This window comes from Sphaerodactylus townsendi, linkage group LG02 (assembly GCF_021028975.2).
Source record: "Sphaerodactylus townsendi isolate TG3544 linkage group LG02, MPM_Stown_v2.3, whole genome shotgun sequence".
In the NCBI taxonomy this organism is placed as follows: domain Eukaryota; kingdom Metazoa; phylum Chordata; class Lepidosauria; order Squamata; family Sphaerodactylidae; genus Sphaerodactylus; species Sphaerodactylus townsendi.
In genome coordinates this window covers 152,240,572-152,264,908 of record NC_059426.1, presented here as the reverse complement: position 1 = coordinate 152,264,908, position 24,337 = coordinate 152,240,572, and the positions used below count along the sequence as shown (strand labels likewise).

Sequence of the window (24,337 nt, the reverse complement as noted above, 5' to 3'; positions counted from 1 at the left end):
ATCCACAAGTGCCTTTCTTCTGGTGGAATGACTTCTGCTGACCAAGGTGGAGAGGGCATTTTCTATTGGTTTCCTCCCCCTTCCAACTGCACAGCTGCAGCTCTGGCCTTTCTCCAGCTCTGGCTAATAAGCCAGCTGTGGCCCTTTGGGGGAAGGGGAATCTTGCCATTGGAGTGCATGCCCTGTTAACATCTAGATTAGATTGCTGCAGTATGCTCCTCACAGGGCTGCCTTTGAAGGTTCTCCAGGAGCTACAGCTGGTACAGAATGCTATAGTCAGAACATTGACTAGAATAGGTCAAAGAGACCATATATCATTTCAGTTTTGTTCTGTCTGCACTGGCTGCCATCATGTTTGTGGACTTAATTCAGGGTGCTGGTATGGATCTTTGAAGCTCTACATGGCTTGGAAACAACATACCTGAAAGATTGCCTCCTGCCATATGAACTTACTTGTCAACTCCAGTCATCTATGTAGGTTTTACTTTGGGTATTCCACCGTCTGAGGCTACGTGGGTTGTAGAATGGGCTTTCTCAGTTGTGGTGCCAAAAATTGGGAACTCCCTCTCCATGGAGATTCATCCGTCTCCCTCTATTGTTGTCTTTTGCCAGTAGGTGAAGACTTTAGTTTTGTTTGCTATATCTGCATTAACTATTATTGATCATCCTCCCTGATTTTTGGAGTTATGTTTTTATTGAATCATTTCATATATACTTTTCAATGTTTTAATGATGAAATGTTTTTATGTTCACTGCCTTGTGAACCCTATTTGGGTTGAAAGGCATCTTTTTACCCATCCTGTTCCTAAGGATCTCTTGACACACCCTGGAGTGTAATGTAGGAGGGGCTTAGTGGACTACTGAAAGAGGCAGATAAGTATTTCTTCCCTCAGCTTTATTCAGGTGGTAGAATTTAGAACCAACCCCTGGTTCATTTAAATCCTTTTCTATCTTGCTGCTTATTCCATAGCGTTTGATAGTACCCTGATGATCTTGTTTGAGAAACGTTGGTTTCCTCTTTGCCCACTGCCTTGGAAGTACTTAGTTTTAACAATTTGGTTTTAAAGGTACAAGAGGAGAGGTGACTTCTGCCTTGGCCTTGATCAGAAGAGGCAACATATAATTTGGGAAAATTCGACAGCAGAGAAAAAGCGATCCCACAGGCGGCCTGAACGCTACTACACAAAAGATGGCCTGAAGCTCGTGAATGTGGATAGCATTCCAGTTCGTAGCAAAAGTCAGGCTTCCCCATCTTGTTCAGGTTCTTGGATTCCAGTTTCACAGGTGGACACAGATGATGTTCCTGCTACAAGCTCCGTAAACCCTCTTGGGATTTATGATCCACTGACCACATTATGGCTACAAGGAAAGGGTCCACCTGAGAACGATGCATCGAAGCAGGAGGAGCCACAAGTGATCTGTGAGAATGGGAACTCTGGCCTGAGGGCAAAAGTGGAAGAATATAACAGGAAAGTCAGAGAGGACCCTACAGACGTCAAAATGTGGATGGATTTTGTTTCTTTTCAGGTGAGCGTGTGTCAAGATTTAAAACTGCAGTATCATGTAGTGAGAAGATGAAACATTTTGAAAGGAAGTCTCTCACTGTACTCAGTACAAAGGGGCCCTCTCCTCCGCACTTTGCCCCCCAATTTCTGGAATGGTTTTGCAACTATTTTAAAAAGGCATGTTGCCTTTAGTTAGGTGGAGAATTAATTTAAAAACCTGCATGCTTGCATACATGCTGTTTTTAAAGTTTTTGTGAAGTAAGGCAGTCCGTCTTCCTGAAGTCCTGAGAACAGCAGGACTGTCAGCCGAACCAGGAGCTCTTCCACATTCATTCATTCATTCATTCATTCATTCATTCATTCATTCATTCATTCATTCATTCATTCATTCATTCATTCATTCATTCAGGAAAGTTTCATGCCGCCTCATCATAATCCTGCTTGAGGTGGCTTGCAGGCAAACTGATAAGCTATTCATATAAAAACAAAAGCAGTTGTGTGTTACAATCTGGTTCTGTTGGAGCCATGTGGCAGCTCTCTTCCTTTTCCCTTTCTTCAGTGAAGGCCTAGTACCTGTCTGGAATGCTAAGAGTTCCTGGTTTAAACAGCTGCTGAGGATCTCCTTCATTGTGGTCTCTGATAATAAAATTCTTGTTTATACTGTAAGGGTAGGCATTGAAATCTGGGGTCTCAACTAGACCTCCCGAAATTTTCCATCCAGATCAAGCCTTGCATCCGACCCAAAGGACCTCCCTCATTATGACTCTCATCTCTGTGCTTTGTGGAAGCTTCTTAACTCTTTCTTCCCCAGCCTGAACAGCAACATTGGCAGGCCTTTTGCTTTAATGTGCATGTCAGTTGTCCACTCAAGTCTCAGGAAAAGGGCTGTTAATAGATGCACGCGCCACGTGGGCAATAACAGGGGCTCGGTCTTGGAGAGGGATTGTGGCTCACAGAGGAAGCACAGGCTTTGCATGGAGAAGGGTCTGGCCTTCAGCACCTGGGATCTCCACTTAAAGGAACTCAGGGAGCAACTCTTGGAAAAAGCCTTTCTTTGCCTGGGACTTAGTGAGCCACTGTTAGAAAGAGTGGGCAGTACTGGACTGTACGGACCAATGGTCTGATTTGATACATGGTAGGTTCATATGATTAGCAGGGGACATGCACACAAGGGGAAAAACTCTCCCCAAAGCTTCTGTAGCTGCTCATGTGAAAGCACCTTTTCCGGAGCAGCAGCAGCATAGTGGTTGAGAGCAGGTGCATTCTAATCTGGAGGAACTGGGTTTGATTCCCAGCTCTGCCGCTTGAGCTGTGGAGGCTTATCTGGGGAATTTTGATTAGCCTGTGCACTCCCACACATGCCAGCTGGGTGACCTTGGGCTAGTTACAGCTTCTCGGAGCTCTCTCACCCCACCTACCTCACAGGCTGTTTGTTGTGAGGGGGGGAAGGGCAAGGAGATTGTAAAACCCCTTTGAGTCTCTTACAGGAGAGAAAGGGGGATATAAATCCAAACTCTTCTTCTTCTTCTTCATGTCTTGGGAGGAGACATACGTCAGAGCCTGAGGCTGCTGACTCTTTCATCCTTTGCTAAAAGGTTGCTGTCAACAAGGGTGGTGGACTTTTCAAAACAGTCCTGTACTCTATGGCTCAATCCCGTTTCACGATTTCTTTCCCTTTTGTTCTAAGGATGAACTCATGAAAGCTCCCAGCTGTTACTCTATCAGTGACGGAGAACAAGAAAAGAGAAAGAGGTCGTTCAGGCTAGTCCTAGAGAAGAAGCTGGCTATCCTGGAGAAAGCTGTGGAGAGCAACCCCAACAACGTCGACCTAAAGTTGGCCCGGCTGAAGCTTTGCACAGAGTTTTGGGAGCCTTCGGCTGTCATCAAGGAATGGCAGAAATTGGTTTTCTTGCATCCCAATAACCCAGCTCTGTGGCAGAAATACCTCTTGTTTTGCCAGAGTCAGTACAGCACCTTCGTCATCTCCAAAGTCCACAGCCTGTATGGAAAATGCTTGAGCACCTTGTCAGCAGTGCTGGATGGCAGTATGGTATCTCACCCTGCACTGCCTGGCACAGAAGAAGCTATGCTAGGTAAGAGGGATCTGTTGTGTTTGAAAGCCATGAATCTCTTGTCTCTGTTTGTATTGAAACAGAAATGGTTGCTCTGTACTAGTTCCCACCCCCTGTTCTTTTGTAGACTTTCAGTCTAACCTGTCCTGTACGGTTGTTGTGAATGATGAAAAAGAAACCCTGAGCTCCTTGGAAGGAGAGAGGAGTGAAAATGTGATAAATATAGCGTGATGGAGAAACGGCTAAATGTTACCCCTTCTCTTTCCACTGTCCCTTCCCACGCTTTCCTCTGTTGAATGGAGATGTTCCTAGGTACTTTTTAAGAGATGGCAGGCTGGATTTGGGGTAGTGATAGGAGCCCATAGAACAGGGGTCTGCAACCTGCGGCTCTCCAGATGTTCATGGACTACAAATCCCATCAGCCCCTGCCAGTCCATGAACATCTGGAGAGCCGCAGGTTGCAGACCCCTGCCATAGAAGGAGGAGGAGTAGGAGTTTGGATTTACATCCCATCTTTCTCTCCTGTAAGTAGACTCAAGGCGGCTTACAAGCTCCGTTCCCTTCCTTTCCCCACAACAGACACCTTGTGAGGTAGGTGGGGCTGAGAGAGTTCTGAACAACAGTGACTAGCCCTAGGTCACCCAGCAGGAATGTAGGAGTGTGGAAACACATCTGGTTCACCAGATAAGCCTCCACCACTCAGATGGAGGAGTGGGGAATTAAACTCAGTTCTCCATATTAGAATCCACCTGCTCTTAACCACTACGCCACGCTAGGTTAGAAGAGAGATGGCCTTCTTATTTGACTTGTGGCTCTCCGCTTGTGTTGGGTGAAAGTTGTCAGATTAACAGTAGCTTGCAACAGCACGTAAAGCTGCTGTTGCTGCTTGTGGTCTGTGACTACTTATGACCTGTGGGGACCTGCCACCGGCTGAAGAGCGAAAGGATCTGTGGCAACCCCCGTGACCCTTTTGAATTGGACCAACTGGTGCCAATATCATTGAAACTCCTTTTTGGAATGGAATTGTGCCTCGCCCAGAAGAGGCTGTCTGCCATCAGATCAACAATATCATCCCAAAATATTTCCCGAGTTCTCATGAAGTTACTCTTCTGACAAATTCCTCATTTGTAATTCTGCTGGACAGGTACAAAACTCTGGAATACTGGAGAGAATTCATTGTGCCCTGGACATAAAAATATTACTATTGGAAAGATCTGTCTTGGTCTGAGGGTTTGTGAGAGCTGTTTTTAGCTCCACCTCCAACATGGGCTAGATTTGACTTGACAATGTCCCATTTACTTGTTAAGAAAATTACAAAATTGTCAGTCACTTTCAACTGTGCCCAAATCCTTCTGCTGTGAAGATGCTACTGGGTTATGCTGTACTTCAGAGGACAGTCTTTGATCAGTGGCCTGACAACAGATGTGAGATGTAATGAGTCTGCAGTAGTGTTATTATTACTTGTCACATCCCTATGGAAGAAGAAAATAGGAGGATTTGGAAGGGCCTGAAAGTCATGTTGCCCCATCGTGTTCACTGACACATGACCCTCAGCATCCAGAAATCCTTGACATTTTGATTTAAAAACGATTGCAGCTCAAGATGGAGGCTGGATCTGGTAGATGCAGGAAATGCCCTCTCTCGGCCTCCTCTTCCCTTTGAAGACAGCCTGCTTGTGGCCCAAGGGCAGAGATGAGGCTGTCCGTCCGTCCGTCCGTCCGTCCGTCCGTCCGTCCGTCCGTCCGTCCGTCCGTCTCGCCCTTCCTTTCTTCCTTCTTCCCTCTTCCTTCCTTCCTTCCTTCCTTCCCTCCTTCCTTCCTTCCTTCCTTCCTTCCTCCCTCTTCCTTCCTTCCTTCCTTCCTTCCTTCCTTCCTTCCTTCCTTCCTTCCTTCCTTCCTTCCTTCCTTCCTTCCTTCCTTCCTTCCTTCCTTCCTTCCTTCCTTCCTTCCTTCCTTCAAGGTACAAGAAAACAGAGAGGGGGAATCTAAACATGTCTTGTCCTATATTTGTCTGTCTGTTGGATTTGTATCCCACCCTTTCCTGACTTCAAGCACTCTCTTACATGACATGATGGCCTTTAAATAGGCTGATTGGTCAGTTTTTAAATATATCAGTGAATGCAAGCTTTGATTCTCCTCCTCTGCATCGCTGAGATAAACATTTCTTTGTCACTTAGCGCCATTCCGCCCCTTCTCTGTTTCTAATGCATCGAATGAGTACCATTGGATCCAGCTGTCTGATTAGCCCTGCCTAATTCTCTTCTGGGCTACAGCCCCCATGACTTTTACCATATGTGATTCTCAAAGAGAGCCAGTGTGGTGTTCTGGTTAAGGGCAGCAGACTCTAATCTGGATGAATTGGGATCAGTTCCCCACTGTTCCACATGAAGCTTACTGGTTGGCCATGGGCCAGTCACAGTTCTGTCAGAACTCTCTCAGCCCACGTGGAGGCAAGCAATGGCGAATCACTTTCGAATGTCTGTTGTCTTGGAAACCCTAGGAGTCATTATAAGTCAGTTGTGATTGATGGTACTGTCACGGACACCCGTGATTCTCAGAACAATCTTTTTGGGTGGTCACAGACAATACTCCCTTTCTTTTTTCACCAGTAGAAAAGCTGGCTGGATTCAACTTGAAACTTTTAGGTCGCTTTTTTTCTGCTTTAAGAAAAATATTCCAGAATGCGCATCTCAGATCCCCTTACCTACAAAGCTATAAACATGAAATGTATTTATATTTTTAAACAGCTTGCTATGTTCTTCATGTTTTGCTTCCCACTCCCTTGGTCTTCTATGAGACTTTCTGGATCAGAGAGGTCCAGCATATTGTTTTCAGCTGTAGCCAGCCAGGTGCCTCTGAGTTCTCCCAAGCAGGGTATGGTGGCGATTTCTGTCATTTTCTGCTAGCATCTAGTATCCACTGATACGCTGCCTTTATCCATGGATGATCTATTCCAGTATTATGGCTGTCTGATGCATCTTTTTTGAAAAGCATTTTAAGCAACTGCTATCACTTGACTACAATTTTTCTGTGAAGAAAAATGTTTTTGTACTTCCTTCAAACAATGAATGGTGCTTTACCAGTAATAAAAAGAGCTGTTTTATCATTCATTATCCGAGGAAGTTATCCATATTGATAATGTGCAAATTAATTTGAATGTAACTGATCAAACAATGGTTGATCAACTGGCTGTTGTGGGTTTTCCGGGCTGTGTGACTGTGGTCTGGTAGTTTTAGCTTCTAACATTCTTAACTCCTGCATCTACGTCTGGCATCTTCAGAGACGTGCCACAGTAAGATGGTGTTTCACTCTCTGGCACAGATGGTTGATCATTCTAAAAAATGATCCTGGCACACATGGTTGTTCATTGGTTTACCCTGGCACAAATGGTTGATCATTCTAAAAAAATTTCAGCGGGTTGATAGCTCTAATCTTGTCTTCAGGTGGGCAATAAAGATACCTGTATCTTCTTATGTGATGTAATTGCTGTAATACAGTCTTGTGTGAACTCACTAAAAGCTGGATGGAACCGAGGATGCTTCAGTGTTTCAGCCCTTAATTTCGATCAGTGCTTGTATGACGCTGTTCTCTTTCTTCCCAGCCATCTACCTTCAGCAGTGCCATTTTCTGAGGCAAGCTGGCCATTCAGAGAAAGCTGTGTCTTTGTTCCAAGCCCTGATGGACTTTACCTTCTTTAAACCTGACAATTTGAAGGACTTGCCAACAAGAGGACAGGTAGGAATAGGCCTTCAGTTTCCCCCCCCTCTCATCTGCTTATCTTACTTCTCCTGACCTTCCTGATTTCCTTCAGTCCTTCTGTTTGTCACCAGCCTTCTCATTTTCCTAAAGCAACAGAAGAGCATAAAATCTCAGACCTTAGTGTTGGGTTGATCAACCTACGGTGCCTACGGTGCCAATTGTCCATGCTAGCTGGGGCTGATGGGAATTGTAGTCCATGAACATCTGGAGCATCATAGGTTGGCCACCCCTGCCTAAGTGTATTGGATTAGGATACATTCTACAAATTGTGTGACAAGCACTGGATGAATGGATTTGGGAATCGGTGGCTGGAGTGCCAGACTGAGATCTAGGGGACCCAGGTTTGAAACCCTGCTCTGCTAGGGAAGCTCGCTGCATAACTACCTCACAGTTCAGTTCAAATTGAGAAATTGTATCCGGGGTGGTCCAGTCACATGTGTGGTGTTGTTCATACCAGCTACATCAAAAGGCTCCATGATACTGTACTACAATTGCCCCCCTACAGGGCACAGAATGCTGTTGGCAGTGGTCATCTAGTTTTGCCTTCATCATCCTTCGGGACGGCGAGGCCTGGATCTTGGTCATTCCATGGCACGTAGGGAAAATCTTGCAAAGGCTGAAGGTGGCCTTTCCTATTCCCAGTAGGGAGAAACAGCTGCATAAAACTTTCTGTTCATTGCTGGCTTGTGGTTCCTAGAAACTCACTTATGCACATGCAGCTCTGAAGTTGTATTCCTGTCTGGGCAAACAAGAAGTAGCAAGGGTGCCTGGAATACCATGCAGTGACTATTTCGGTTATTCATGTGTTACTGTGAACCCCCAACTCCCAGAGGACAAGCTAATTCTTTATTACTTATCAAACAGTTGTTTACCCTGGAACAAATGAGTGATGTTGTGGTTTGCTTCTTGAGTCATAAATCAGAGCAGAATTGAGTCCAGATGTTGTTATCCCAGGGTAGTTGCATGAAGGCTCTTATTCTGTGGCAGGTCAGTTGCCCGCCCACTCAGTGAGCACGTGTGCAACATGCAAAGCCCGCATCTTGTGGCCTTGCCACTCATAATTGAGTCATACTCCATCATTTCAAGAATTTGGCACAGGTTGTATGTGCCTTGTAAGTCTTGACAGTGGTGTCCTGAGTTAGCAATAAATAGCACAATAATTGAATTCAGGCTTGGAGCACTGATCTTTTGGGCATATTAGGACTGCTTTGTTATTTATAGTTTTGAATTCCAACAAGTCTAAATTTAAAATATAGTGGTAGCAAGTGTATTTTCATCCCCAGGTTGGAGCGAAACAAAGGCCGAACAAGGAAATGTGGGGGGGGGGGGCGGGGCGGGGGGGGCGGACGACATGTCTTTAACTATATTCATCCATGCCATTATTATTTTCCCTTTTTCAAGACTGCATTGAATGTAATGCCTGAAATGCATATACTGTGGAGACCAAATAACAGGCATTTCTCTTTCTGTGACACTGCAGACCAAGTAATTTTAGTGATTAACCTTTTTTCATACTAATTGAATCCAGCCTTGAATTCAACTTGGTTGCTTATTTTTCCTTTCAGGGATAAAAACAAGCAAAAAGCAAAGTTAAATATGGTTTAGAACGGCTATTCAATTGAGGATGAAATGTTTGTTTTGCAGAAAGAGTTGGTATAGCATAGCAACAAGGAGTTGGGAAGGTCTTTAGTTCGAAGCTCGCCTCAGCTGTAAGCTTTTCCTGGGAATTTATTTTGCTATGTTTCTGTGCTGCCTTTCCTCCACTGTAGTCAAGCAGGTTTGCAAATTCAAAATAACGGCTTCCAATATATGATAAGGCACAACCCAAAAAAAAGGGGGAGGCGCAAGAAAGGAACAGGAAAGCAAGCAATGCACAGGTACTGAGTCTCATATAACTGTACCTTAATTAACAGACCGAATGGCTCCTGCAACAAGGAAGACTTCTGGGAGAGGAAAAGCCAAATGGCAGCTGCTCCCAGGCAGCCTTGTGGAGCTGGGCTTGTTGGCTCACCTGTTCCTCTGAGTGTTTTCTACCTTTACCTTGCCCACATCGAAATTGGGTCGTAGGATTTAGGTCACAATTTTCATTGAGTTATGTTGACAACGCTTGCAAGTCTTTCAAAAGACACTTTCTCAGTAGCTTCGCTTCTCCCAACAGACTTTCTGGAATCTGAGCTGCTGCTGGAAATGATAGATATTTAAAGTTTAGGGTGACATTTCAAGGTGAGGTAGAGGCTGGTAGGGATTTATTTATTTATCAAGGTTTCTGTACTGCTGCAGAGTCCTGCTCGAAGTAGCTTACGACTCAAATAATAATTTTGTCATTTTTGTCATTTTGTCATTTTTGTCATTTTTGTCATTCAGTCTAAAAACACCACCATTAAAATGAGTTTTTGCAGCTAATCATTTTAGGAGATGACATGGATTTTCTTTGGATGGCTCATTTTCCAACTGGGTTAGAAATTTGAATGTGAGTTCATGTGTGGTATGTTTGTGCTGCTTAAAATTGCCAGCTCCAGGTTGGGTCATGCCTAGAGATGTAGGGGTGGAGTCAAGGGTGGGTGGAGTTTGGGGGAGGGAGGGACTTCAACAGAGTGTATATCGGCAGAGTCCATCATCCAAAGCAGCCATCTCCTCCAGGGGAACGGTAATCTCTGTCGTCTGGAGATCCATTGTAATTCTATGAGATATCCTGGCCCTACCTGGAGGCTGGCAGCGCTAACTGCCATAGATGTATGTTTCGGTTTCCTTTACCTTTGTCCTTTGTCTTTTTTTGTCACCAGTCCATTTATGTTTAAATAAAATTTCCAGCATCTTTCTTGAACACAACACATTAGTTGTAGTTTTGCAGATCTAAAATGACTGAAGAATGTGTATCTTTTGTCCTTGACTACAGGTGGAGTTCTTTGAACCATTTTGGGACAGTGGCGAGCCACGGATTGGAGAGAGAGGAGCAAAGGGCTGGAAGGCCTGGATGCATCAACAAGAAAAAGGGGGCTGGATTGTCATCAACCCTCCCGGTAAATCTCTTTGACCGAAGCATACACAATGCACAGAATTCTGCAGTCTGAATTCCCAAGCATCTTGTTTCTCTTTCTGAACACAAGAACGTTCTGCCGTAATTCAAGTGGTCACCTTGATGCTTAGCGGAGGGGAGGCTAGTTCTCACTGTGTGGTACCATTTGTGTGCTTTTGCATTATTCAAGAACTAGAGTGGGCTACATGGCAAGAAAATATCAAGCTTGTGAGCCTTCATAGGCTGCTGTAGCAGAATGACAAGGTGGAGAACCATTGCGTGATGGATGGGTTAGGGCAGGCAAGAAGGGCAGATGAGTGCCTCCCAACTTGTTTATTTATTTATTATTTGATTTAATATACCGCCCTATCCCCGAAGGGCTCAGGGCGGTGAACAATAGAATATCATATATAAAAACATACATATAAGTTAAAAACAATTACATTCTAAAACAATGTCCCACAAAAACCCATATGCAACCCTCCTAAGAGCAAAATAGTGGGTCCCGATGATGTTGGGGACCCCTGTAGAGCGGGGGCGGAGGCATCCTCAGCGGCTGGTCTCTCCAAAGGCCTGGTGGAACAACTCGGTCTTAAAGGCCCTGCGGAATTCTCCAAGGTCTTGCAGGGCTCGGATAGCTGGTGGTAGAGTGTTCCACCAGGCAGGGGCCAGAGCCGTAAAGGCCCTGGCCCGAGTGGAGGCCAGCTGCGTCATTGAGGGGCCAGGGATCTCCACTAAATTGGCCTCTGCTGAATGCAGAGGTCGACCTGGGACATATGGGGTAATGCGGTCCCGAAGGTACGAGGGTCCCAGGCCGCGTAAGGCCTTAAAGGTCAATACCCACACCTTGTATTGAGTTCCCATTGAAATTAGAGTCACTCAAGTGCACAATTGAGTTTTTATTTTTCTGATTTGATTTGAAATATAATGTACATACCGCCCTCCCACTAAGGGTTCAGGGCGGCATACAACATAATGAATAAACGACAATACGTTAATACAGTAGGACTAGGCATAAACCATCATGAATGAACAACAATACATCAGTACAATAGGACTAGGCATAATAATGACATCATTTACAATAAACCCTAACATAGTCCAACATCAATTCAATAATGCTTAATACACAATAATACTTATGCCAATTGCTTTCAGAGAAGTTAATACACTTTCTGTGGGCTGTTCGCTGCTTGTCTCTGCCCACAATTTTTACAGTTCTGGATTCTAAAAACACTTGATACCTGGGTTGATTGTGGGTTGGTGTGAATGAATATTCAGAGTAAAGCACAGTGAGTAACCGGTGTGATCAGACTTTATTCAGCCATAAGGATGCGTCCCTTGGAAACTGCATTAGATACAGTGTGAGCTCAGAAGAATTTTCTCTCCCTGTTAAGAGTTCTGGACCCTTTGTACACAAATTGTATGTCTGCTATAATAATATTTAGGCCAGCATCTTTCACCTTTTGCATGTCAGGGGAATTTACATCTTTTACATGTCAGTCACATGTCAAGGGAATTTTTTTGAGCTGTGACCACAAGCTGTTATCTTTGCAACTGATTTAAAGAAACCAATGAGGTTCTAATGAGGCTACTCAAATGTAAGGCGTGGATTTCATCTCTTTTTAGGAACTTGCATGCATCAAGCTAAAGGAGTTTCTTTAGAGCAAGTTTTGAACATTTTCTGTGTTTTGACTCTTGGATAGATGAAGAAGAGGAAGACCTGGAGGAAGAACAGGAAATAAAGGATAAATCTCTGCCCAAATGGCAAAATTGGCTTCATGTAGAACGTTCCCGGGAAAGAAGGCACTGGTTGCCCTGGAGGCCTGACAAAACCAAGAAGCAGGCAGAAGAAGACTGTGAAGATCCAGAGAGGCAGGTTAGTGTGAAGCCCTAAGACTCAAACCTGCTTGTTGAACTGGACAAATGGAAGAGCCTGTTTCTTAACACTTTGCATTTGCGCCCTAAAAAGATGAGCATTTGGCTGTGCTATAGAAGCTTATGTAGTTAAACCCATTCTTCACAGGAAGCATGTGCTTAATCATAAGAAATAGATCCCCTATCATTCGTAGTGTTGCTACATGTGCATCCATATATCCAATACACTGGATTTCTATAGTTCTCCCTTTTCATTTTGGGTGTCATCTAGTGATTAAGAGCAGCAGACTCTAATCTGGAAAACTCGGTTTGATTCCCCACTCCTTGTGAGCAGCAGACTCTTGTCTGGTAGACCCGGTGTTTTTCCTCGCTCCTATATATGAAACCTGCTGGGTGGCCTTGGAACTCTCTTAGCCCCACCTGCCTTACAAGGTGTCTGTTGTGGGTGGTGGAGGTTGGATGGTGAGGCAATTTTGAGCCACTTTGAGTTTCCTCAAAAGTAGATAAAATTAGGAGAAACATAGCCTGTGCTGACAAACTATGAAATGTCCTTCAAAAAGGTTTTGAAACGTGTCATTTTAAACATATCCATTGTTTGTTTTCCTGCCAAATATTTCTTTGTTTGAAAGCACTGTCTGAAGTTTTGGAATTTGTGCAAAAGTTCCATTAGCTGCAAGTAACTGAAGGGGACGGTGTGGCTTGCTGTACAGTTTGTTGGTCTGTCTTTTCAGCCATCAGGCTGACTAATAAAAATATTGTTTCCTTCGTTGGAAACAAATTTTCTTCAGTTAAACCTCAGTTTTGCTGCATTCAGCTGCTTATTTTTATGCCCTTTCTTTGTTCCTTATATGGAATTCCTCTCATAAAATGTATGCCTTTTAGCACTATTAAATCAGCATTCTACTATCTATATTGTGTATATACATACTATATAAATTGCATATAGAAACCACACATCTGCGCATAAGACAAGTCATAGAACCAGCAGCATAACACTGAAACCACTGACAAAAATATAAACCATTTAAAAAGATGAAATGGGGAACATGTGCTCATACCTCAGATTTGCAGTCTGACTTGGGAAGGTCAATTGCATGGTTTGGCTGGATCCCCCCAATCCCCAATGGGGATGCTGCTTTAAACCGAATCTTCCATTCATACATAACATCATTTTATGTCCTTTTGCAGGTTTTGTTTGATGATCTGGGTCCATCCTTAATAAGAATTTCCAGCCGGGATCTTCAGTTCCAATTGCTGTGCTCATTTTTGCAGTTCTTAGGAGTTCCGTGTGGGTGCCGACTCCTCCCTTCCTTCATCTACATGGCAATGGATGAGAATGACATATTTGACCATGGGCAGCACAAGCAAAGCCCTCTGAGTTCCTTTGACTTGCCCCTTTCTGGAGTCAGTTGTATTGGTCAGATGGACTCAATTGCCCAAGGAAGAAAGCTCATTGGCCACTCTAAGGAAGGGGAGGAGTTCATACAGAATTTCTTTCATACGATGTTGCCTCTCTTCTCAGGAGAGGAAAAATCTAAACTTTCCAACTATTGGCTTCAGTATGAAATTTCTAAGGTAATATATGAGTTTTTAAATGTCTTCTACGAATAAGGCATATAGACACATACGTGTAATACAGCTGTACATCTGTAGTATCTTTTAAGAACTGCACAAGGAATCACAACAGGCAGGTTTTGGGCACAAGGGCTTACAGTCTGACAGACATGCCACAGGAGTAAAAAGGGACAGTGGAGTGAAAAGAATCCAAAATAAGTTTCTAGTAGAGGAAGGAGAATAGCACCCCCTCCCCCCAAATTGTCGAAGGATTTCATGGCTGGATTCAACTGGTTGTTGTGGGTTTTCTGGACTGTGTGGCCGTGGTCTGGTAGATCTTGTTCCTAATGTTTCGCCTGCATCTGTGGCTGGCATCTTCAGAGGTGTATCCCAGAGAGAGGACTTCCCTCTGTGATACACCTCCGAAGATGCCAGCCACAGATGCAGGCAAAACGTTAGGAACAAGATCTACCGGACCACGGCCACACAGCCCACAACATCCCCCCCTTATTTCCTTTTCTCTGCAAAACCTCCACATGTCATTCCTTAGGATCCCCTATCCTTCAGCAGTGACGTTTCATGGAGATCAGTACGCCACTATTGAAGGAGAGGGCCATTGAAGTGCCATTCCACTAATTTAGTCTGGCTCCAAGATAAAATCATTTAAAGTGAGATCATTTATGTACAGTCGGAGGAAGAAGACCTAATTATCTTTCACTTTAAAGTAGAGGGGGGATTGTTTCGTGGCTTACATACAAGAGGTCCTCCAATCAGTCACTGGTGGCTCCAGTTTAAAGGGTCTCATTTAGAATGGATGGGGAAAAGCTCTAACTGAGACATTGGAAAGCCACTGCCAGTCTGGTTAGACAGCTCTGGGCTAGCAGAATCCATGAACTGGCTAGCATAAGTCTCTCTCATCTTCTGACATGCACGTTCTGGCTGTTGTCAGATGAAGGGCCACTGGTGGAATCTGTTGACGTGGGGGAGGAGCCCAGGGGAAGATGGTGCAAGTCAGAAAAGACTCTCAAATTCTTGTTTTCAGTTGATGATTATGTCATCTTATGAAAACATCTAACCAATCCTCTGGAATTGGTGTTAGTGTTGAATCCCAGGTTTGGGGTTTTTTTGCAAGGATAACCACATTACCAACCAATTCATGTTCATTCCAGTGAATGTTCGGTATTTAAAAATTCAGAAGAAAGATAAATGGAAATTGGGGAGGACAGTGCTCTGTTGCTTTTGGAGTAACTCAGAGAGCCCCAGTCCAGGAATATTTGACTCCGAGCACCAAAGTGGAAATGTCCTGACAAAGCAGAATTTTTGGGGTATCAAGATAAGTTAAAAAGAGGTAGCTGTAAAAAGTCCAATTTTTCCCCCCAGCAGTAACACATGATTTGTGCTGTGTCTCTTCACAGGTTTTTAATTGATGGGGTTGGGTTTAACATGGCTAATTCTGATGATTCTGTGGGCTACCAAGTCTGTTGTATTGAACTGCATAAAAACCAGCAAAATAATGACTCCAAATGTTTGATTTTCTAAAAGAAGAGTCTTTCCTCCCTTGTTTATTTCAAACATGCAGGTCATTCAGTGTCTGAAAACAGGAAATAAAAAGAAACTCAAATCTCAAGGCAAGAAGAGCAAAAAGCTGGCCAAAAATCTTCTGAAGGCACACGAGAACAGGAACAACCTTTCCCTTTGGCAGTTATATGCCTATCTGGAATGGTTACTTGGCAATATAGAAGAGGCTAGAAAAGTTTTCGATACAGCTTTGAGCATGGGAGGAACTGCTGGACCCAGCAATCCCCAGTTGTGTGCAGTCAGCCTGCTCTATGCTGAACTGGAAGCAGAGTTGCTGGAAAGTCTGGAAGGTGCTCTGGAATCACGTGCCACTCACATATTGACCAGATTAACAGAAAAGGGGCCTTACGTGCCGTACGGTGGACAGATATTGCCAGTGAGCATTCTGAAAGCACGGAAGACGTATGAGCATTTGCTGCAAGATTACTTGAACAAAAACTCTGCTCCTGATCCAGAGCAGACCATCATTTCCAGGCACCTAATTAGCTTGGTTGGTTGTTATGCCCTTTTCCAGTATATAACTCTTGGGATCAATGCTGCTGTCTTGATATGCAGGCAAGCTTGTGAGAGACTTAAAGGTGAGCGGCTTGGTAGTCATCAGACCTTCACCACAGCTGTTGAAGCCCTGACGCTGATGCACACGAGTCTGCTTTGTTACCACATGAAAACAAGCGTGTATCCTTTGAGACCCCTTCGAGAAGCGCTGTTGGAGGCGTTGAAGGTGTATCCTAGCAACCAGTCTCTTTGGAGGGCATATATCCAGGTCCAAAGCAAGTCCCACGATGCAAGCCAAGCACGGCGGTTTTTTGACAGCATGACAAGGTCTACAAAGTCTCTGGAGCCATGGCTATTTGCCATCCAAGCAGAACTGATGAGGAAGAAGCTGGTAGAAAGCATCCAGAGGTAATAGCGCAGCCTGGCAGTGCTGCCTGTTGACTTCAACATAATGAATTGGTGGAGTCCTGACCCTTATCGCAAGACTCTTCATGCCTTTATCCCCCCAGCTCTTCCTCTAGCCCAGGCTTGCCATTGTGTCCTTGATACGGCCCTGTGGTGTGCCCAAGGCTCGGTGGTAAGGTTGGTAGCCTACCGTGTTTCCCCGAAAATAAGACAGGGTCTTATATTAATTTTTCCACCAAAAGATGCATTAGACCTTATTTTTGGGGTAGGGCTTATTTTAGGAGAAATACGGCACCTTCACAATCCATTAAGGCGGACTCTTGACAGCCCTGTTGCTTCCCTGTCACGGGTGATGCAAGCTGCATCCTCATTGGCAGGGAGCACCCTGTTGGATCACACCATCCTGATCTGTAACTACCGGTAGGGCTTATTTTTGGAGTAGGTCTTATATTTTAAGCCTCCTCCAAAAATCCTGAAAAATGATAGGGCTTATTTTCAGGGTAGGGCTTATTTTCGGGGAAACACGGTAGTGGGGGCATAAACTTGAATTTCCCACAGTGAGACATGACCTCAAACCCTTTGCGTGTCTCTAGTCCTCAACGCAGGACTCCTCACATTTTATTGAATGTGTGGGAAGGGGAGCTTAGCATGTTGGCCCTGCCCTCTGCTGCATGATTACCAGGTTGTCTGCATGGTGCAGATGTGTAAAGTGTCTGTGGGTACACTCCCTCCCAGTGCTTGGGGGGCACTACCGTCTGAGTGTTGCTGATCCAAAGGTGTGAGAATACTCACATTCTCTGTGCATAGCCATTGTGGTTACAGACTGGTAATCACACAGAGGTGGGATGGTGGGGTCAGCGACCTTGAGACTGCTTTCCCTCTTGGCTCCTTCAGTCAACACACGGCAGGGCTGCTGTTCTATCCTGAACATTGTTTCTATGCATGTGTTGAATTCTTGTCACACATAGAGGTTGGCCTGTGCGATTTGAGGATAGTACAGTGGCTTGGATTTACCAGAACATTTCTAAAGGCTGAAGGATTTCTACCTGTGGAGGATGACCTTCTCACCTCCTCTCTCCACCTGTAGCCCCAAATGTCCTCCTGAAAGACCGTTCTTGGTGGGTCATCAGTTCCCCATTTTGGGCTGCAGCAGGAGGGGGTGGGAAGAAAGTCATTCTCCATGGGCAGAAATCTTTCCAACTGTGGAAACACTCCATGGGATCTTAACCAGAGTCCTACTCAGAAGGTCCCAGTTTAAATCCCATGAAGTTCAGTGGGTACATAGCAGTACACATTCTTAGAGCATTATGTTCATGCATTTATCTCTCCGAACTAAGACCAAAAGCAGTGATCTCCTGAGGCACATATTGCTGGGAATCAAGGAAGCAAAACCTGCAGTGATTTAATGTCTAATCATCTGTGCTTATGATAGTTTCTTTTTAAAGCAGTTTGTTACTGCTACTGAAATAGTTGGTGTTCCAGTAGAGGTCAGTATGCTAAAGTGGCTACTTAGCATTGCCTGTGGAACATGTTGCATTTTGGGGATTGTTCTGTCCGCAGCAGGTTTCGAAAGGAAAACTATGACACCGTATCGCAGGTTCTCTTACCATAAACACAAATCACACAGTTGTTCTGCCCATAATGTACCCTCCTTGTCTGATGAAAACGTTCACATTGGATGACAGCACAACTGTTTTTGCTTTGGTTTTTGTTTTAGGGTAGCCACTGGAGACGTGTATGCAACAATTCCTGAAACTGGATTAACAAATCGAATCAAAGCTTTGTTTGAACGGGCCATCGAGACTGAAAATGGTGCTTATTGTCCCTTGCTGTGGAGGCTATACATACACTTTATGGTAAGAAAGGACCCCCCCCCCCCACATCATACACACATGCTGCATACAGACTTTTCATTCTGTTTCTGTCACCTTTTATTTTTGCTTCTCATCTGGTTTAGCAGCTTTAAGAGTGTCATCAGCCATTCGTCAAGGCTTTTCATTTCTTGGCGACAGGAATATTTTTTCACACATTGTTCCATGATAATATCGAAAATGCTGGCAGGAGCAAGTGTCAGCAGTTTGGTCCCTTTATGCATACTTTCCATTTTTATAAGATTGTCAATAAGGAAGAAGAAGAGTTGAATTTATATCCCCCCTTTCTCTCCTGTAAGGAGACTCAAAGGGGCTTACAAACTCCTTTCCCTTCCCCCTTCACAACAAACACCCTGTGAGGTAGGTGAGTGGCATGTAGAAGTTTTCTTTTCAACAGCTACTGTTTGTCCCCAAACTTGGAGAAATCAGTGCAACCACTGCAAGATTGTGCCCCAGATTCCAGCATCAGCAAGGTGGTGGGTCAAGATGTCACAGCTGCTCTCTCAATTGCCTTAGCCAGGACGGGAAGAATCACTGGACAGTAGTTGGAGGAATCCGTAGGATCCAAAGATGGTTTCTTTAAGAACAGCCTTAACTCAACCTCTTTCAATCCCTTAGGGAAGGCTCCTGAACTCAGGATCAGATTAATAATATTCCCCAAGGGAGTCCCCATGGCCAAGTGGCCTCTAGTTCACTCACTAGACCAGTGGTGGCGAACCTTTGGCACTCCAGATGTTAAGGACTACAATTCCCATTAGCCCCTGCTAGCATGGCCAATTGGCCATGCTGGCAGGGGCTGATGGGAATTGTAGTCCTTAACATCTGGAGTGCTGGGGGGTCACTCCTACTACCACTAGACCCAAATAGGCTGGGGAGGGTCTGGTGGAGTGATAAAGATGCCCAGTATCTGCAAAACAGCTTGCTAATGGCTGAGTTTCTAATAATTTGGGGCCTCTCAGATAGGGCTGGCAAGGATCAAATTATTCTGAATAAATGAGCAAGACAAGAGCTAGCAGATGTGACGGTGGTCCCAAAGTATTCCTTTTTCATAGTCTTTACTGCCACGTCATAGGCTTTCTGAAGCGTCCCATAATATGTTCTTACCAGCTCATTGCAAATTCTCCACCAAACTCGCTCTAGCCTTCTTAGTTCCCTCTTCTTCCTCCGCAGCTCCAAGATATACCAGAGGACTAATTTGGTGCAGGGAGAGGTTCACAGAGCCAGCCACGCCAGTCCTCTATCAGCACAGCTAACAAGTTGCTGGGAGCCCTTGGATCCTGCAGAGCATTTGGTAAACCAGTTGGAAGCATAAATCTCTGCAGGCGACCATAGATCAGCTCTCCAGCTGTGCAGGGAGGTTTTTGCCGTATTGTCCTTGAAGTCCTCTCTTGTGCCTAAGGAGACTTTTTTTTTAAAAGGCCTTGGCTCAATATCATGCTTTTGTCCAGAGAGATGAACATTTGAGCACAGTCCAAGCAAGGATAAGCACTTCAGACTTCCAATTAAAATGTGCTAATCTCTTTGGGATCCATGGAATATTAGAAGTGTTTAACACTTTGTCCGGTTGATCCGAGTACAGTTGAACGACATCAGTGTACTGTGTGTTCTGAACTTCAAACCAGTGGAGGAGTCTGCCTGAGCAACCCCTATTTTTAATTTAAAGAGTTACTGGTAAATGTGGATTTTTTTCCCTCTTTAAATTCGGAGCTTTACAATATCTAGAGGGCTGGCATTTGAAAAGATGATAATATGCTTTAGAATAGTGCATTATGGGTCTCTTTCAGAACAATTTTTTTGCTCTCAGTATTGGCATTTACATGATCTGTCATGTGCATTTAGTGATGTGAAGCAGAAAACGCACAATGTGGCATTTCAGTTAAAATGTGTGTCACCAGAATAATTGTGATACTATGCCATATTGTATGGTAGCAATCCACATTTTAAAAAAAACATCCCTGGAACAATTCCCAATCAGAATTTCTGGACTACATGAAGACAGTGTTATTTATGCACTCAAAACATTGCCATTTTGAATGATTCATTATATTTAAAATGTGTGTTTCAGATTTCTTTGGGGAATAAGGAAAAAGGGAAAGGACTGTTCTACAGAGCGCTGCAAAACTGCCCCTGGACAAAGGTAAGTCTCAAGAAGTTGTTTTATGTACCTTCCTTTTAAAAAAATAAACCACCAAGAAAAGAGTGGTTTTCTTTTACATCGTGCAGAATGACTTTTTAAAATTTTACAGGATTTTTTTCCTTTTCCTTTTTTGCATTGAGGTAAGGGTGGGACTTAACTTGAAGAAACAAGATCTAGGAATGGAGCACTGGTGAAGACATTAATGTGTTAGGTTTGGGAGTCATGAGTAAATAAACAGGGTTGTGGAAGGCGCCTTTCTCTGAATGCCTTGAATTGTTTAGTTTTTATTACACCCTGCTCAGCTCCTCATTTGTGATTGGATCCTGTGAACCATTAGTTCAAGGGCACCCGTGATTTTAAGTTAATATTTATAGTCCTCCTGTCTCATTGAGACTCAAGGCAGATTATGCAGTATAAATCAGTACCGTTAACAGGGTGAGGCATCTAATAAAAATGTAATAGGATTAGGATTACAAAAATAAGTATTAATAAGACACGTTAAATGATGCACACATTACATAGTAGCATAATGCATACAGCACCAGATAGGAGGTTTTATTTTTCAGTAATATAGTCCTCAGTCCTGTTCTTTAAAGTAACTTCCTGAGCCATTCCATTATAGCATAGCCCTATTACATGTGACATGATGCTTCTGGAATAATTCAGTTTTGCATAGTTTGTGAGTGAAATGCTAGGAGAGTGAGAACCATCCTGACCTCATAAGGCCAGCTCTTCCACAAGGTGGGGGCCACAACAGACAATGCATTTGTACAGGCAGTTGTTGGTCTTGCCCATGTGCAGAGTGGCATGTGCAGAAGCCCCTGCTCAGTTGAATGAAGTTGTTGTGGCAGAATACAGGGGGAGAGGCACAGATATGCAGGTCCAGTGCCATGAAGGGGTTTGTATGTGATAACCAATACCTTAAGTTGAACTCGATAACTGATGGGCAGCTGAGGGAGGAACTGCAGAGTGGGAGTAATATCCGTGCTCTGCCTGGTGGTAGAAAGGGCTGTCATTTGCCATTGCCTGCCTCCTTGTGAACTGAGTAATGAGAGAACTGTGACTGGCCCAAGGTCACCCAACAGACTTCATGTGGAGGAGTGGGGAATCTAATCCAGTTCTGCAGATTAGAGTCCAACTTTCTTGACCACTACACCATCCTGGTTCTGTGTAGCTCTGAGAATAGCCAAGCTGTGGCATTCTGAACCAACTGGAGTCTCCAGGTTGACTCTGAGGGAAGACCTGTGTGGAGGGCATTACAGTAGTCTAGTCCTGATATTACCACGGTGTTGATCCAGGTGGCCGGATTAACTGAGTTGAAGCAGAAGGCTACCTTCTTCCCCCAGTGACCTCCTAAGAATTTCTAAGAGCTGATTAGAACATAAGAAAGAGCCTGCTGGATCAGACCAGAGTCCATCTAGTCCAGCACTACTCGCAGTGGCCCACCAGATGCCTTTGGGAGCTCACATGCAGGATGTGAAAGCAATGGCCTGCTGCTGCTGCTGCTCCTGAGCACCTGGTCTGCAATCTCAGATCAAGGAGGATGAAGATTAGTAGCCAAAGATCGACTTCTCCTCCATAAATCTGTCCAAGCCCCTTTTAAAGCTATCCAGGTTAGTGGCCATCACCACCTCCTGTGGCAGCATATTCCAAACACGCGTTGTGTGAAGAAATGTTTCCTTTTATTAGTCCTAATTCTTCCCCCCAGCATTTTCAATGTATGTCCCCTGGTTTTAGTATTGTGAGAAAGAGAGAAAAATTTCTCTGTCAACATTTCCTACCCCATGATGGTTGGAGTCATGGGGACATTCCATGGGAGGGGCTGTGAGAGAAGGTATTAGGTGATATCTTCTCATTCTTTCATCCCACCCCCAATTCAAGAACCTTTGTCAGTGCAACAAAGAATTGTGAGTGATATTACTTGATCCCTTCTTTTCTCAGCAGCCCCTCTATGGCATTTTTGTCCATGGTTCTTTCATGATTATTGAGCATCAACTATCTGGCAATGTCAGGAGTCTTCTGGGAGAAGGGGAAAGAGGGAGAAATCTGTGATTGTCTCGCAAATGGTTCATGTTTCAGACAATGAACTTCTTCATCGAACAAAGTGCCTTGAGAACTTACAGGTGATTGTTGTTTTTAACACTGTGTTCATAGGTATTGTACATGGATGCCATAGAATATTTTCCAGATATGCTGCAAGAGATTATTGATCTTATGACTGAGAAAGAGCTGAGAGTACGGGCACCCATTGAAGAACTGGAGCTGTTGCTTGAAGACTGAAGACGATAGGTTGAAAGATGTGAAGTCAAGGAATTGTCTTTCAAAGACTCATTGATTACCGCTAGAGACCTCCGTGTATTGTACACATTTTAACTGATGAGAAAATACTGTTTTTCTGTATGTGTTTTGTACCCAGAAAGTTTAGGTTGGGTATATAACAGGGTATATAATTTGTCATTTTTTTCCAAGTGGACTTTCTTCCAGCTCTTATGCTGTGATCTATCCACTTCAGATGTCGTGATCAGGGCAAGGGAACTTCAAAGACTTATCTATTTTCCTCCAATATGCTATAGCGTAGGTGAACACCCTCTCATGACTCTTACCAATGTTTACTTCGCAGGTTTAACGGAATGAGATGTTCACTAAATGTGACTGGTCTCACAAGGAAAGGAAAACCTTGTGATGGGATTTTTATAAATACGTGAAGACACGTGGCAGCTGTGATGTAAATATTGCTTGTAAAAATACAAAGTTTATTTCCTTTGGAGTATGGAGTGACTTGTTTTTAACAGTGCAAACTTTTGTAATACTGCTTTAAGTGAATACTTTTCTGGGTAATACATTAGAATTTTAAACTGACGTTAGTTGCTCAAGGTCTATGTATAAACTGGATCTGATTATTTATAATCACAGTTGTCAGACAAAGGTACAGTCATTAAGGACCTTCCTGTGATGAACATTCAGTACAATTCAGGGTTATCTTCTCCCATGGGGTTGCGATTCTCTCGCAGATCAGTCAAGAGGCCAGGAGGGAGAGGGAGGACAGTAAGAACTAGGAGATGAGGCTCTGTGATGCTTGATGGCAGATCCTGGTGAGGCTGAAACACTCTCCCAAGACCAGAACTGCTGCAGAGCGCTTGTTGCCCAATATGCTACTTAGCATGGGAAGATCTAAGTCCAAGTAATTAAATCTGTATTAATGTGTGAAATGTCAATGAAAAAGCTTTCTTATCCAGCACTCACAGGGATCAGAAGTTGCCTGTTTATCATGTGTGCTGGATATTTAAGCTTAATGCTCTTCGAGCCAACCCCGAGGAATCCAAAGTGACCGAGCCCCTGACACCAGGAGGATCTTGGTAACAGCGCCCAAGCCTGGCCGGATCCTTCCCTGTCTCCTGAGTCACAGATCTGCCCTGCACAGCAGGCAGACCAACACACCAGCTGCTCAGAAGCCTTCTGGCAGGTGAGGGGGTGGGGAGGCGTTCAAGGATGATGTCAGCAGCCAGAGCTGGCTGTCAGAAGCTCTGCAATAGCTGGAATAACAAGCTGGCTAAATGAGAGTGGGTCATGCACATGCCGAAGGGAAGAAGCTTGCCCTTGTGCGTGATGCCGGTTAACTGAACATTTTGGACAACCAAGGACCAAATAATAAAGCTCTGCCATACTTCTAAATATTAACAATAAACTTCTGTCAGTATTAACAGACATGAGATTCTTGCATGTTATGCTTGGGGGGGATATGGACTTATTTTGTCAGAATGTCTCAAAGTGGAAAAGATGCCAGTGAGCACTGGTTCAAACAGTCTGGTACCCACTGGTTTCTGCAGTTCAGGCTTCCCACCACGGAAAGACTATGGGATGTTACTGCTACTGAACAGTGTGTTCAATAGAAAACAAGCAAGCATACAGATGCTGTAAAGAAAACAAATACATTTAATATCTCACGCCTCTGCGTGTTTACATGTCAATCTGTCCCAGATAGTTCAGTGGAACTTTCTCCAGGGAAACTTTTAGCTTTAAAAGGGGCTTGGACAGATTTATGGAGGAGAAGTCGATTTATGGCTACCA

General features: G+C 44.2%; 1 protein-coding gene across 1 annotated transcript in view; it reads left to right on the top strand.

Annotated features, from left to right (window-relative positions):
- The window catches only part of NRDE2 (NRDE-2, necessary for RNA interference, domain containing), a 31,482-nt gene extending 8,354 nt beyond the window's left edge, over positions 1–23,128 (top strand). The window contains exons 5-14 of the mRNA XM_048486227.1: positions 1,068–1,527; positions 3,193–3,598; positions 7,178–7,311; positions 10,232–10,355; positions 12,058–12,230; positions 13,418–13,804; positions 15,363–16,264; positions 17,979–18,117; positions 20,198–20,269; positions 22,424–23,128. Of these exons, the coding sequence (XP_048342184.1) occupies positions 1,068–1,527; positions 3,193–3,598; positions 7,178–7,311; positions 10,232–10,355; positions 12,058–12,230; positions 13,418–13,804; positions 15,363–16,264; positions 17,979–18,117; positions 20,198–20,269; positions 22,424–22,549 (2,923 nt within the window). The 3' untranslated portion in view covers positions 22,550–23,128. The remainder of the gene's footprint in view (positions 1–1,067; positions 1,528–3,192; positions 3,599–7,177; positions 7,312–10,231; positions 10,356–12,057; positions 12,231–13,417; positions 13,805–15,362; positions 16,265–17,978; positions 18,118–20,197; positions 20,270–22,423) is intronic.
- The last annotated feature ends 1,209 nt before the right edge of the window (positions 23,129–24,337 follow it).